Raw genomic sequence first — 16595 nt, 5'->3', positions numbered from 1 at the left:
GAACTGCTTCAATCAGTCAGTTAAAAAAAGATATCAAGGCAAATTACTACAGTTAGAGCTGGGAAACACAGCCAAGTGCTGGGAAAGAAACTGGTCAGCTTTACTAGATTTGGGAAGTTCTTTTCCCACCCTGGTGACCGAAGGCTGTGCTGCTGCCTCCTGAAGGACACAGCACAACTTCCAGTCCTCTCTTCAGCTTCTCTACAGTACAAGGGAAGCACAAGCGGGGAAGCACAAGTGACAGCCTCTGCACACGGATGCAGGTCCTCTGAGGAATGGGAACAGTCAAAGCAGCTTAAATGTCCTCTGCAGAGTCCTGTGAAACCCTTCTGCACCCTTCAGGTGTGCTGAGAGCTAACATCTGAGTTAGTCCATCAAACCACTTCTCAAGTTAGATTTAATTGATGAGTCAGCATAAAGGGTGACTGGAACAGAGGAAGACAAGTGAATGCAGGGAAAAAATGAAAATGACATCAAGCTTGCTAAATATGTATTGTTTATTAAGGCTTGTATTCTCCTAGAGGAAAAAGTTAATCTGATGCTGTCCATTACTCCTTACAGGCAGTAACAGTCCAGAGACAGAGTTATACGTTCTAAATACAAGTCTAAATGATACAGATTAAACTTTATTTAAATTGGAGGTCCTTTGGGAGTAAATAGTATTCAGAAGATACTTGCTTTCTAATATAGTAAAAGATCCTCTACAATAAACACGTGCAGATTCAGTGTGCTAGAGCAGCGGACATGAGCACCATTTCCATGCTTAACTGGAACTCCAGTTGGTGACAGGTTCTCCGACGGTCCCCTCACTCCACAAAAACATGACAGCAAATTCAATTTCTTAAAACAGGTTTTTTTACTCATCCAACAGAAAAAAAAAATTAGACATACACACTGTCAATTTTAAACATCTGAGGCATAATCCATCATATTATCCGTACTATTAGTTCCTACGTTAAAGCTCAGCATTATTGGTATAAAAACTTTAAATGGCATTAGGATTTGGGGGGGTTGGGAGAGAGTAATGAAGGGAAGGATTAAAAATGATCTGCAATTAACTAATAACACCTGAAAGCTGAAACAGGTTTAAACACATTGTTTAAAACCCCTGCAATGTCGATAGCATCACATTATTATTTAATTAAGCTACAAAAACCGTAAAGCAGAATTATGGCTGAGAGAAAGCATCTCGCTCACCCTCGGCAGGATATGGAGTAACAGATGCACACTGAAGCACTGGTTAACAGAATGTGAAAGGGAAATATTTTCCAGAAAAACAATTCCACTGACAATTTGATTTTCTACTAGACAGACCAACATGGCGCATCAGCAGTTTTAAAAGAGTAATTGTACAGATAAATAAAGAGGCAGAGCAGCTGCACAAAGTGATCAAAATTTAGGGTTTTTTTTTTTCATTTCAAAATTCTGAAGTGCAGTATCTTAGGAGGTTTTTTTTTTAAATGACAAAAAAAAAATCAATGCATGGTTTCTTACTTCTGCCATGAAGAAAAAGGGGTTGGGAGGAGGATAAAGGAAGATTTGTCATGTATTCTCCATAATCTCTATATCTGGCTAGGAACATAATTCGTGCCAAAATAAAGTCTTTGGGAAGCACTGACACTTCAGTATGCTCATGTATAGGTCCACATTAGGTTAATGTAACTGTTTACCAACTTAAAAAAATAAAAACAGACACACCTTTATTAATGATTTCTACAGAATTTTACATAGAAAAAAGATACAAATTAATGCAGATCCACTTGGGCAAAAATAAACTACAATGTACTTAAAGATGCAACAACTTAATTTCCCCTGCACGAGAAGATATATTGGAGCTGAAAGCTTTAGTTTGTCCTGATGCCAGCATACAGCACCAGTTATACTTAATTTTGTTTCTCATAGTCGAATTTAATATCAGTTCTAGTATATATATCAAACTGTATATGTTTATTCTTATTGTTTGTTTCGATTCTGACGTTCCTGCAAAGAGAAAAAAGTTAAGATTTTAGTCAAAGGAACAAGCAAAGAGTTTTTAGTAGTTTAACAGCACTAATGTGCTTCTAGATAACTATACACTTAAAACAATGCTGCTACTTTTTATAAATATATTGCTCATACCCAACAAACCCAAGGACTCGATAACTTAATGTTTTTTAATGCAGCCTCAAATGGAACATCTGGATTAATACCTGCAGTCACTTCAAACCAACAGCAGCTGAAGGTCACAGAGAGAGAAAGGTATGAAATATCAACACTCCTAAGGAGAAACAGGATCTGCAATATTTTACTTTCTGGATTATTTCAGCTACTGCAGTAGTAGCACAACCAATACATGAGCAGAAAGCAGATGGCAGATTAGTGAACTCCACAGAACTGGTCTAATTTTGAAGCACTCAAATGACTTTGGAGTTAAGTCACATTCAGTAAAAGCAGGGATTTGAGCTGTTGAGAAATGCTGTCCTTAATTCTTCTTCTTTGTTCAACTATTCTGGGAAGCACTGGGAAATATTTGGGGGTAAGGGAAAAAAATATTAGGTAGAAGAAGAGTTTTGTGCTTCTACATAAGTCTGATAAAACCCAGCACAGCTGGACTGAACAACTGAGCAGCTGGGAGGGTCTTTGAGCCTTTCTCCAGAGTTTCTGCTAATCACAAATACTGAAACCAGATAAAAGTCACCCAAAGGATACAGCCCTGGGGACTGCCTGCAGGTGAGCTTCACATCAGTGACCCTGAGCTCTCCCAGCAGCACAGGGCTCCCACAGACACCCTGAGCGATGCCCCAACAGAACAGGGCACTTGTTCACTCTGTTTCAGGAGCCCCACAAGTGCAGAACCTGCAACAACAGCAGGACAAAACCAGGCTGCTGCGTCCTCAGTCCTGTGCATCCTCCAGCTAAGGCACCACTGCACACTGAACAGAAAGGGCTCAGCCTTCCCATTTTTGCTGTTTACAGTGCAGAACTGGCATGGAAAGACTCGACTCTGTACTTAAATGCATCAATATGGCACCAAATCCTATTCCAAGCAAGGAAACTGTGAACCCAAGCACCACCAAGAGCCCAAGCACCACCAAGAGCCAACTCCTGAACTAACTCCTTCAGATTCTGTTTTGTGGACTCATTCTGTATAAACTTCATCTCAATTGTTTCTGCTGTGATGTAAAGCTTATTTGGAAATATACCAACCATTGTAAATGTAACAGACTGCACTTGTTGCTTCAGCTGGTCACAGCATAAAAATCAGAAGAGATTTTTAAAAACTGAATATATTGATTTCTGCCTCCAGGCAGAATATTAATATTTCAATTTTCATAATAAAATTAAGTCAACGAAGTCCAGAATGAATTCTTAATCTATGATTTAAGACAAGTAAGAGATAGCAAAGTTGTTTTACCAAATCAACAAAACAGGTTGTGTGAAGTGGTAGAATTTATTATAAAAATCTATATTCTTCCTGTCTTTTAACTCTTGACTATGATGAATTATCAGTGAAAGCCGTTTCTTAATGGCAGTGTCAGAACATTAGGTGTTGTTCTTGATAAAAGGAGCTTATGTCTGCCTGACATTTCAAACAAAAGGTGGTTAGAATGCATCTAGAGCTGAATCATATCAACTCTATTTTCAGGCTTCCAAAAAAAGTAATTGTTTCATCCTATTTCCAACTTCCCTTTCCAACATCCCCTTTACTGCCCTACCTTGTTCATGAGCTGATTCTGTCCCACTGCCACCTCGTAATTTATTCGTAGTTTTCTGTGTAGTCACCCACTGACCTTCCTAATTCCACTTTCTTTAGAAATGGAAGGTTTTATTTATTTATGTGGACTAGTCCCACATAACCAGAGGCAGGCTAGCACCTGAGACCTCCACCTGAAGTGCTCATGGCATTCAGAAACCCAGCTCAGACTTTGTAATTCAGTAAAAAGTGCTCTTTACTGAGCAAGTTCCCAAGCAGTTCCTCCTACCTTGCTTTTTGCTTTCTCTCTTGGGGGCTAATCTGAGTCTTCCTCTTTACAAATGTCTGAAACAACATAAACTGATGCAGCAATTCTTCGTGCTCTTGAGCATGGCAGCTTTTTAGAAGCTGTAACTCTCAAATTCTCTTCCTTACTGCTACTTAGTACTACTGCAAGCAAGAACAAACAGTTTTGTAAGCAACTAACAAAGCTGTGCTCATTCTGGTTCTGAAGATCCGGAGCCTTCAGTTTCTCTTCTCCAGTGGAATACTCTTGATATCTCACAGGAAAGCTCCAGCTGCACACTTCTCCTTCATGACACTAATCTGTATGGTCTTCAGACACAGGGAAAATGGGTTTCCACAAAATTTGCAGAGATTTCCATCTTGGAGACACTCATCCCTGTCAAACTTCTTTTCTCTTCATCTCAGGCTAGAGTAGCTTCAACTTTCCTACTAAACTTTGTTAAAGTCAGTGGGATCAAAGCATTTATGTTCAGACACAAAAATATAAATGTTTTCTTTATCTCAGGAACACAGTACTACTCTTAAAGTATGTTTTTTAACTAGAACTTTGGAGGAAGGACAATATTCCATCCTTTAAAGTTCTGTGAGTGTGTTCACAGAAAGCTCATCACTGAAAGGAATCACAGAGTGCTGGGAGAAAATGAGTATTCCCAGGCACCAACATGCACCAGCCAACACTTTCCAGTATTTAATCACCTAAAGCAGAATTGGTAATCCTGGTGATTCAGGAGCTTTGAGGCTGTGCAGCTCTGCCAACACAACACCAAGGTGTAGGCCTTGGAAGAGCTGAGTGCCCTGCTCGGATCAGAGGTGACAGCACAGCAGCCCAGTACAGGAACTGGGACCATCTGCTTTGGTGCAGATCTGGGAGCACGAGCTGCTGACAGCTCATCTGTCACCTGTGAAGTACCAAGAACTGCAACAAGTTTCATGTCTTTACAAGCTTTTAAACTTTGGAAGACAACTTCGTCAAGACTCTGAGGGCATGCTTTAGGAAATATTAACAACTAATGCCACATTATACTCTATTTTCTTTTAAAAGAAGCTCTCTCACACGTCACAACGTTTTTACAGTTTTCAGAGCACGAGCTTTGATGACAGAAGTAGCTCTTTGTGGGCACTGTAGCAGCTCTGGAACTGACTGAAAAAGGCTGTGAGGGTCAGGTGAGAATTCATGCCACTCACTGTTTTGCTATTTCATTCCAGACCCCAATACCCTTCTATTACTCCCCTCCCATGTTCTAGGTCACCAGACTGGGCTTAAGTATTTCAGTGTGGCAAATCAGAAGCTGGACTTACATCCCAGCACGACCAAATCCTCTCTGAGTTCTGGAGGAATACCTTCTTTCAGCAATGCTGCAACAGTGCTGAATCTTTGGCACTTGAATGAATTTCATCCAGCATTATACTTGCCAAAGCCTCACTGGATGATTTGGCACTGACACAGAAGCTCCTACATCAGTTAAACTCAGCTGCACACACTGGAGCTGGATCTGCACAGCAGCCATGGAAATGCTGGTTAGCAACAAACTGGAACCATCTAAAGAGCTGAAAGGCCAATGGCGTGCCCTGCACAGATTACATTATTATTCTCTACTAAATATTTGTGTATAAAAGAAATTGTATCATTCAAGCTCTCCTTGTACAGCTTTTTAAGAATTTTGTTCTTGTAATCACAACAGCAGTGAAATGGAAGCACAAAATTTCAACAATTTAAAAGCTAAACAAGTGTATAATGAATTAAACCCAGCAATCTGAAAACCAATTAGGATGCCACATATACAAACAACTATCTGAAAACATCAATTAGGTCATAGGGTAGTTTAACTGACTGCAAGATTCTTCAAAAATTACTGTCCTAGGAAGATTAACTTTGTTAACAGGAAGGTTTGAACTTCAACAGCACAAACTTCTTAACAATAAGAACTTTAAATGTGTGTATATCCTGTAAAAAAACAAACTCTTCTAGTAATCAGCTGGAGTTCTAAAATCCATTTTGTCAATGAAGGGGAAAAATAGTGACTTTCCAGACAAGTTTTATAGAGTGCAACCTGACAAGCAGCATCTTATTTTTCATTCCTTCACTGCTGCTCTGCTTTACCTCTCTGGCACTATTACCTTCCTCCGGATACTTTGGTGTCTCATTTTCTAAGCTGTTCAGAGGAATCTAAGAAATATTAAATTAGACTTCATAGTTTATTTTGTGAATGTGCAATACAAGCCAGAGCCTCCCATTTTAAATGAGGAAGGAAAATGCATTATTTTGAAAAACTGATCCTATTATAAATAAAGCAGTGACCTGGTAAGAATATTTTTGAGCCGATAGTGAGAATTAGTGGTGTTTATTAAACCAACCCAAAATGAGATCAGCTCAGCAGTATAACACCAGCCCTCTGAGATCCTACAAAGCACAGGAATTCTGGTGTTTGTGCCACCATTGGGATCTTCCTCAGGCCAGTGAATTATCTGTGCAAGGGTAGATCTGTTACCACTTTCCCTGTACTCTCACTCCTTGAACACCCACAGTTCTCCCCTCCAGCCTTGGCAGCAGAACACAGGGAGACAGAATTAAAAACCCAAAACAATCACACCCCCGTACACCACAAACACTGGACAGAGGAACCCAGGCTACCTCACTTTATCAAGATTCTCTCCTACATAAGGGAACACCTCTCCAAGATACAGGTTGCATTAAATATTGAATTGCTAATTAGCTACTGAAGGAATGAAGTGTTCAAGCAAAGGCCTTTAGGTTTTACCTCATGGAACCCCACAGGGAGTACATAAGAAAAACTTGCAGTTTTAAGCTGTCCTTCTGCTGTGCTGAGGTCAGCTGTGCGCATCTATCATGGCCAGGAGAAGTTCAGCCATGAAGTTTTAAAGACACTGAACTCCTTTTCTCATATAATTTAACAGTACATTCTATGAAGACAGTTTAAAGCAATTTTATCTACACTTTTAAATGGCCATAAAAACTTTAAAACGGCAATTTTAAAATTTAAGCTGCAGGAACATGCATTAAGTCTTTGCTTTAAAAACATCTTAAAACAAATGTGAGCTACACTAAACTAAACCAGCCTGTCAAACGAATGCTGTATTTGCAATGCTACACAAAAAGGTCTAGGAAACACAACCAACAAGAAGCAAATGTAAGTGTTACTTCAGTAGCAACTACACATCCTGACACCTATTATTTTGTCAGGTTATTACTTCTAGACTGCCTAATTAGAGAAAGGCATTCTTGAAACTCAGGTTGTGGGATGGAGAGGGACAGAGATCCCTTGTGATAAGACTTAGAGCCATGAAAGTGTGTGTGGAAATTTTTACTACACTCTCACAGTTACTGCCCAGACTTCTCTCACTACATCTTCACTCAAAACTTCAAAAATTAGTAGACAGATTAAACCTGGGAACTGAAAACCTTTATTTATCCAAATAATACATGTGACTTCAGCAGCATAAATGCACTCTTTCTAGCACTATTCCAGCAATATTATGCAACTCTTTCTTTTCCAGAGAGATAAACTGAATAAACAAAATCAGTTTTCTTCTTCTTAAAGGTGATGTACAAATTTCAAATACCAATACAGGTATCAATTTTGATAGCCCAGTTCCAGTCAAACAGTGCTAAAACAACTCATATTTAAGGCAAAAAACTTAAGTGACAATCACTGGCAGAACCCAATTCTGAAACAGAAACTATTTTCTACTAACCATTTTAAGATAAAAAAATAAATCAAACTCCAATAAACTGGACATAAAGTCCTTTACCTGTATTACTGCTTAGCTTTCTGCTTTGAAACTCATTGACTTGTGAAACTTTCACAAACAAATACGCATCAGATTTGTGTTGTTAAACACACAAGAAACCATCCGGTTGAGATGTATTAAAAACATTTTGAATTCCTACTTACATTTTTCCACCATAGCAGCCTTCACATTTCATTTTCCCCATATCTGTGTATAAAATAAATTTTTTAATAAGTTTACCTTCCGCACCACCTCCTCCTCTTCCTGGCGCTTTTCATAATGAGAAAAGTCATCAAAGATGGAGGTCGTGTGCTTGTAAGTAGCAATAATTTTAAGCACTTGTTTTGCTTTTTCTAAGGGCACCTCCTGTGTATCACGGGAGTTTGTAACGGGTTTGTTGTCATTGTTCTCCAGCCTGATGTGTCTCAGTTGGTTGTTGGGCACATCCTTCACAAAGATCCACTTGACATCAAATTTCCCCTTCCACTTGTCCTGAGACCAGACACCTGCACTGGTGCCATAGTCCACAGGTGATTTCATCTCTGCTACTCCACAGAAGTGTCCACTGCCATTGACACTGAACAGCAAGTACACCGGGCCCTTGCTGTTCATGGAGCGAAAAGCACTGTCCAGGCGTTTGTTGCCGTGTTCCGTACTACACCAAATAGAATATTTAATGGAACGATGAATATCATCCTCGGAATAGCTCTTGATTATGAACACACGTCCATTTTTAAGGTTCCATTCGAAATCTTTAGGGTTATAGCTGTGAGCAGCTTTCAGTTTTTCAAGGACAGGATGAGACTCGCCGCTCGGAACGGGGTTGGGCTGGGTGCTGCCAGCCGAGTTGCTGTCGTTCCCAGTTCCTCCACTTTGGCCAAAAGCTGCATTTCGGTTGCGAGGAGCTACCCAGCGATTTTGGGGTGGCTGCTGAGGGGTCTGATACTGTGACTGAGTCAATGGAGGAGGCTGAGCTGGAACAGGCTGCACAATTGGTTGCTGCGGCTGTGGAACAGACTGAGGAGAAGGTATCTGTTGGGGGGCAGGAACTTTTGCCACAGGACCCTTATTGTCCCAAGTACCTATGTCCATATTATGCTTTATAGGGGGAGGAGGCAAAGCTCCTCCAATTACAGGCCCAGTTTTTGTTTTCATTTTAGGCTGTGGTTTTGCAGGCTTGCTGGCAATAGCAGCCCAAGAGGTTGGTTTAGATACTGGCAAGTTTACATTAGATCCACCATTCCCAGAGAGGCCACCTGTCATCCCGGCACTGTTAACAACAGAACCTACTGTTTTCACCGCAGAAGTTGTAACATCTCCACCAATCTTAAGTCCAACCATTCCCTGTTCAATACTGTTCATTCCAGGAGCTTTATTTAATGTATCATTATGAAATCCTGTTTGTCCATCCACAATGGTACCCCCCAGGGAACTGGGTGGGTAGCTGTAACTGCTCCCATATGCTGAGCTTTGAGTCTGCTGTCCTTGGGATCCACTTGTTCCCCAAGCTGAGAAGGCAGGATTTTCAGGGAAAAAGTTAAACCGGTGTTGATAGATATTATTTCCCAGACCCCCAGGCTGTCCAAAAACGGCATCGTGCATAAAATGATGATCCCCATTACTGAGCTGTCCATAGGTGGTGAGATAAGGGATAGGAGGATCTCCTCCTGTAGACCATGGTGCTTCACTGAGAGAATAGGGGAACCCAATAGATGGTGGATAATAACTGGACAGATAAGGATCAGTCATTGATGGATAGCTACTGTTCTGTTAAAGAGAAAAAAAAAAATCACCAGATAAATAAACCTTTCATTTATAAACAGGCATAACACCAAATAGAAAAGAACACTAGAGACAAGGTAATGTAATTTCTAATGACAGATCTTAGTTCATACTCCAAGAAGGATTCAGGGCTAAAAGGAAGTATCTGGGCATTTATAATACCCCCGGACTAGGGGCTCACACTGAGGTTAGTAGTTGAGATTTTGAAACCATGTAATCTTACATTACTAAGGTTATTTAGTAGCCAACACCCCAAATTATTTCAAGGAACATATCTAACTGTATTTTGTAGCTCACAGAACCAAGGATATTCAGCACTTCTAGACTGCTACATGGAAGAAGCTTTAGACTATAAATTACCTTAATATGACAATACACATAACATACTACTACAATCCTCATTAGGGAGTTGTTTTGAGGGGCCAACAGGCTCCGACAAAAAACCACACCTCAAGCAGTAGAACACACACAGGCTACTTCTGATACACATGCCAAGTTTGCCACAGGTAAGAGATACAAACTGAAATTACAGGGACTGGTGCACCAGAGACAAGTCCATGCCAAGATGGCACACGACACAGGCCACCCAAACTCTTGGAGAAAGACCCTATCCAACTTTTTGTGTAAGTCTTTTCCCCCCTCAGTAGTAAAGTTACAACTGTGCAGGAGTGTTTCTGACTGTCCTTCCAAACAGGACATCTCTCCCACTCATGAAATAAGAGATCAAACATTTATAAACCAGCAGACACCCTCAGAAATTTTCTCCCCATCAACTGTTTCTTAGACCAAGCTGAGAAGCTTTTCCTCTCGCTAACACTTTTGCTGGCACTTGATTTTGAAGCATTCCATATGATTCTTCTACTCAACAATGCAAAAGAACAAAGCCAGGATATTCCAAAGTAGGTTTTATTCCTTTTTAAATCAACTTGAAGCACATATATTGGAGACCTTCCAAAGTGACACTCCAACTGTAATTACCAGAGAGGGGGTGGGAAGGTCAACATCTCCTGTTAATGAGTCAAACAGTAGCTCGCCTTTCCTTACTCATAAAGGCTATTTTAAGAAGACGAACTCTTCTTTCAAACTGCTAGATTTCAAACTTGAAAAGAAAAATGTATCTGCAAAATTAGCAAAACTGCACCAGAACTTCAGTCATTTTTCCAAAAATCAGATTATTTCTCACCTTTCTAAAAACAAACAAAGTAAAATCCCCTCCTTGCTGAAGATAAGCCTAATATCCAACTGATACAGAATCATGTAGGCTGCTCATTTTTCAATGACCTCTTTTCCACGATACCCCAAAGCCAGAGTAATTCAATATCCTTATGTTTCATACACAGAATGAGACCACAATACGCCTCAGACTTCCAAACAGTACTGCAAACACTTCTGAGATTTAAACAGCCTAAATCCAATGTTATTGATTCAAAGGAAATGATCTCTGCCACTGTTCAAGCTGCCTTTATTTACACACAAATTCTATCACTAACAAGAGGTACAGAAATCACCTTCCTATCAGATGATTCTCTAAAATACCCCAAGTTTTCTGAGTCGCCCAAGCTCAATATTTAGTATAAAAACCCATTCTTCTGAAATACTTTACTTTAACATTGCTGTGTGTAATATTTTAAAGTGTTAATTTAAGAAAAAAATTAAAACAAAGGCAGGTGAAAGGGAGGAGGTATAAGGAGTTCTCTGAGATACTTATGCTCATATATTCTACAAATTTAGAACGTAAGACCAAAAAGAGTAAGCCTACAGAAAAGCGTTTTGTCTCAGAAATATTTATGCTGAAGGATTTTAGACAATTCCTGCAGCTGTCATCTCCTCACAGCCTGTGAAGTCTCCACAAGGATTCTAACAAGATTAAAGGAAAGTTTCAGCAGCCATTCCTACCAAACATTCCATCTATTTTGCCTGGCTTTATGCTAGAGTGTGTAAAAGAAACCCTGACAGAAGTTCTTTCCTGCAACATCAGAACATTTATTTCAATAAACTTATCCTTGACCTTTCTGCACCCTTCTGTATCTTTTGTATTAAAAAAAAAACCCAAACAAAAACAATCACCCATCCCAATCATTCTGTTACTTAGGAAAGAATCTCCTTTCCCCCAAAATATGCTACTTGCTGGTGATTCCCTGTTCCAAAGGAATAATCTCTTGGTTCTAAATGACTTTACAGGAGGATGCTTTTCTTGCTGAGTATAAATCTTTATATGAAGGGTCTACTTGACTCAGTTCCCTTTGCTCTTAAAAGTACTTTTAGTGTGCTTTACAATGAAAAGCTCTCATATCTCTGTATTAACTCCTGCTCTTTGGAAACCAGAACCTTTATGGGAAGAAAAGAAGGTACCACTCAAGCTCAGTTTTCAAAAGAAAGATGGAAGGCAATCATATTTTATTTGATTTTATAACATGCTCATCCTCATTATAAAGACTAATTAATATTTTTATATTATGAAATTAACACACTTACTAACCTACATTTGATTTTTGATATCAAATATATTATTGCGTCAGCTGGAGCTTTAATTTCCTAAGTTTTTTTAAATATCCAGTTGGTTTCAAAATTTTTTTTAAGTCATTTGTACTTTACAGTAATTTTCAAGGGCTGAATAAATCTGACTGGATAACTGGATAATAAGGCTTTGTTTAGCAACATGGTTGTCTTCAGCACAAAATCTCAACAGTCCTAATTAATGCTACTGTCACTTTCCACTTAAAATTGTAAGAGGGCCTACACAATTGTTTCTTGTGCCATGCCAATTTTTCACTGCAGCATAAATAAATTGGTCAATGGAGCTACACTTTCATAAAGAAAACTTTTATTATAATTATGGAAATTCTAACAGCCATAGCAATTTTTCTATTTAATCCTAATAATTGGGCTTGTTGACAGCAAAGACGAATTTCCTAGCATTAAATTATAATAGATGGATCTACTTTTTCTATGTGAACATTCAGTATATTTAACATTAGAAAACACAGCTTGGTTTAAAGTAATTAAAAATTGCATACAAATGTGATGAAGCACAATTTAAAAAAATCAGAGGGAGGTGAAAACTTCATTTTCTTTTATAATTAATTTTGCATTAAAAATTAAGATTTTACTTCCTTTTTTTCCCCACAAAGTCTTTTCTACTTTCCATAGCACATTAACTCCAAAAGAAGGAAAGCTTTCCATTAAATTATTTTAAGTCTGGAGAACATGTCTATGCTGCAAGCAAGCTCAGTGATGTCATCAATATTAACAATGGCATCTGACAGCTTCAGGCTGAATTATAAATTTCATTTTTAAAATGTAACTTAGCCTTCTCATTATGTACCTCTGGTAAGTGTTTCTCTCTGAAACAGTGTTTCCCACTTGTAAATGAAAACTTTTTGCTTCTCCAGTTTCTAAACATTTTGCTCCTTCTAGAGATTTGAACATGACGTGAAAAATTACTTCAGAGTGTACTTTCTATTCTAATGGTATTTTAGTCATGGACGTTGATTTAATGTGTATTATAATGAGAGTTTACATTACAGTACCTTACTCTTAAGTAACACATCTTTAATTCTTAAGATATATCAGAGGACATGAAAGAACAACATTTGCTGAAGTGTAAAAAATGGGACAACTCTACAAACTACCTAGAGAGCATCCAACCCAAATCTCAACTACATTAATTTCTAGGATTATATAAATAATAGAAATCAGGAGAGCCCAAAAGCAGAGTTTTCAGACTTCCACAAGCAACTCGTAAGATCAGTTTGTCACAGTCCAGCCACATCAGTAACCTGCAAGGGGAGGAGGAATCAGCTCCAGCTCCTTGGAGCATTAACTTCATTTTCACTTGTGGCCATCTGGAGATGCAGAATAATATTAGCTTTGGGAACACAAATGCTGGTTGTATCACCAAGTAACACAATATGCTGTCATTTCTTTTTCCATTTCTATTTAAGGCATTTTCTCCCTCCACACAATTCTATGAATGGAATGCCAACAGCATGCCTAAGGAAAAAAAAAAACCTCTAAGTTAAAAATACACTAACCTGATTTGACTGCCCGGAAAGGTAAGGTTCAAAATCGTTGTCATGAACTGTGTCCTTCTGATGTAACGAACCATTTTGTACTACAAGAAAAGGGTTACAGCACATTATAACACCAGCAGCAGCATTGCAGGGATGAGTTCCACCCTATGTACTTTAGGTAAAGCCATATTTCTTCTTCAAACTAGGAAGACTCACAAAAAGACCAAGGGATGACATTTCCCCCCCCGTCAGGTGGTTTCTCTTTATATTTCTGCTTACAAAACAAAGTTGAGTAAATTTTAAAAATTAGTAATTAAAAATTCTACAGCTGAGAGTGAGTAAACAACTCACACGAATTAACTCAAAAAATAATTATTGAGAACAATTTTGTGAAAAAAGATTGGGAAATAACATTTATTGTTCTGGCCCATAATGAGAACACTCCAACTCACAGTTCTCCCAGAGTGTGTTATTCACTGCTTAAGCTGGCTAAAATATGATGAGGTGAGGTTACATTTAATTATGAAATGATGACTGCTAAGTGCTTTGGTATCCTGATATTTTCAGGAAAACTTAAGTTTCAACGTTCTCATCTGTAAAATAAAGATATCTGCCATAAAGTCCTGCTTCAGCATAAAAGAATGTCTGATAAGCATTCAAAACCCATTACTGAATGATATACAAACCCAAAACGGGTATTAGGTCCCTTCAAATAATTTCCTGTTTGCTTTAAATTTAATAAAACCAAGGTCAAACACATGGTGTGATAGTTTCTGTATTTACCTATTTCATAGAACAGCTGAACTAAATAAAACACAACACCAAATAACAAGTTTTGCAAACAAGTTTGGGAATTTAGCAGAATATTTCTGCAAAGTCTGTCAGGGGGAGTAGAGGTAAAAGAGTGTTTACAAACACAGGGAATGTGTTTCTTCAACTAGAAGGAGCTAGATCTTCAAGGCAGGTTAAGATCTATTAAAATGCATTTATGAGTTGAACATCATTACTTTCTAAGCCTTAACAGTTACACACTTGTTAGCAATCACAATAAGAACGAAGCTATATTTTTAGATGACTTGTTATTAAATTTAACTCCTAAATGAAGCAGGAAAGTTACAAAAAAGCATATTATCTCATCAGAAGTTAGCTACCTTTTATTTAAAGTTCTTTATATTATTAGGTTTGTAGACTCATGTAAATGTCTCAGCCAACAGCAGAGCAGCAACACAACTGCATTCACAGTGTGCAAGAGTAGGTAAATATGTATATATTGTACAGGGATATCCTTGTGACTTCATGCAGCAACATGCTTCATCTTAAACAAGGAGAATTACTGAGTACCAACACAGTTGTTCCCACTGCAAATCCACCAGAATTAAGTGGGATGCAGGCAAGCTCGGATGAATGGCAGTCGATGTTATTTTTGAAACAAAGCACACATTCCCTCATTCCCAGATGTTTTCCATACAGAGTAAGAGTGATACATTTCTGCTCACCTACAGCTACCTGTATAATTGATCTGTTACAGTAACAATTTAAGCGACCAGATCTCAGCATGATTCTCACCTTTATTATCCTGTCCTTTCGGTCTCTGGGAAGCCACAGCACGTGATTTAGGAAAAAAAAGAAAAGAGAAATAAAAAAGTTAATTTTAGAAAAACGCTCATATTATCATAGTCACTGCAAATCCCGGAGATTCTGAGTACGGGGAAGAGACTCAAAAAAAAACGCCAGCAGCATCTCAAGGTTTGTTTGGACCTGGGTTGGAGCAGCGTGCTCCGCGTATAACTCAGCACCAGTCTTCCTGAGAAATGGCCCCGGCTCCAGGGAGGAGGCGGGAACGTGCTGTGCCCACGGGGGAAGTTAAGGAGAACGATGGAGGTCTAAAGCAGCCGAGAGGGAGAAGAAAGCCTCGCGGGGCCTGCCAGCCGCAGGCCCGGGAATCCCCCCGCCCACGGGCCGCCCCGCCACTCACTCACCTGAGGGTCAACGCTTGTGGCAGACATAATTCATGCACAGGGCCGCCGTGGTTCAGCAGAGAGCGCCGGGGGACGAGGCAGGGCCGCTCGGCACGGCGCGGAGCTCCGGGGCCTGGCGGAGGGGCGGCGGCGGCGCCTCCTCTCCCCTCAAGCGGCGGCCGGGCGGGGAAGGGGCCGGGGCCGAGGGGGAGGGAAAGGGGCCGCCGGGCGCCTCCTCAGGGGACGGCGGTGCGGGCGGCGGTGGCGCGGCTCAGCCGTCGCGCTGCCGGTGCCGGTGCCGGCCCGGTCTCTCACATGCCCGCGGGCCGGGCCTGGGGCCGCAGCGAGCGGGGAAGCGGCGGCCGCCAACTCCAATGGCGGCGGGCGCCGGGCTGCGGTGACGTCAGCGCCGAGCGCGCGCGGGGCGCGCCGGGAGCGCACGGGGCGGGGAGCGGGGGAAAGGCGCGCGGGGCGGCGGCGCCTCCTGCGCACGCGCGGGAGCGCTGAGGGGAGCGAGGGGGCTCGTGGCGGATCCGGCACCGCCCCCGGCCCGGCCCAGGGCCCTTGGGCTGCTCAGCCTGGGACACGAGAGCCTGAGGGGCACGCCATGGCTGCGTGCGACTTCCTCGGGAGGAAAGGGTTCTTCACGCAGAGAGTGGTCGGGCGCTGGAACGCTCTCCCCAGAGATGTGGTCACAGCACCGAGCTTGGCAGAGCTTAAGATGTGCTTGGACAACGGCACATGGAGGGATTCTTGGTGTGTTGTGCAGGGCCAGGAGTTGAACTCGATGGTCCTTGTGGGTCTCTTCCAGCTCGGAATATTCTCTGATTCTGTCCCTTCTCTGTTCTTCCCTCAGCCTTTGCGAGGACTCTTTGCCCACAGACTCAGCTGTGCAAGTTCACAGGATCACTGAATCACTGAGGCAGAATCACAGAGCTTCCTGAGTCGGAAGAGACCCAGGATCACAGAATCAATTAGGTTGGAAAAGACCTCTGAGATCATCAAATGCAACCTATGACCCAGCAGCCCTGGTCAGCTACACCAGGGCACTGAGTGCCACAGCCAGTCTTTCCTTAGAATCATAGAATCAACTAGGTTGGAAAAGACCTCTGA

General features: G+C 40.8%; 1 protein-coding gene across 2 annotated transcripts; it reads right to left on the bottom strand.

Moving 5' to 3' along the window:
* Window positions 1-478: 478 nt before the first annotated feature.
* YTHDF1 (YTH N6-methyladenosine RNA binding protein 1) lies at window positions 479-15888 on the bottom strand. Of its 2 annotated transcripts, XM_032126661.1 has the most exons (5): window positions 15504-15888; window positions 15091-15115; window positions 13546-13625; window positions 7970-9496; window positions 479-1980 (listed from the first exon to the last, which is right to left on the bottom strand). In XM_032126661.1, exons 1-5 carry the CDS (start codon window positions 15528-15530, stop codon window positions 1954-1956), a joined length of 1686 nt encoding a protein of 561 aa, XP_031982552.1. In that variant the 5' UTR covers window positions 15531-15888; the 3' UTR covers window positions 479-1953. The 2 variants fall into 2 exon arrangements, with proteins under 2 accessions (XP_031982552.1, XP_031982551.1); XM_032126660.1 differs by lacking the exon at window positions 479-1980 and having other exon boundaries at window positions 2392-9496.
* Window positions 15889-16595: the final 707 nt, after the last annotated feature.

The sequence above is a fragment of the Corvus moneduloides genome, chromosome 17 (genome assembly GCF_009650955.1).
Source record: "Corvus moneduloides isolate bCorMon1 chromosome 17, bCorMon1.pri, whole genome shotgun sequence".
Lineage (NCBI taxonomy): Eukaryota > Metazoa > Chordata > Aves > Passeriformes > Corvidae > Corvus > Corvus moneduloides.
Note: the sequence above shows the minus strand (reverse complement) of the source record. Positions and strands in the feature narration are given on the sequence as shown.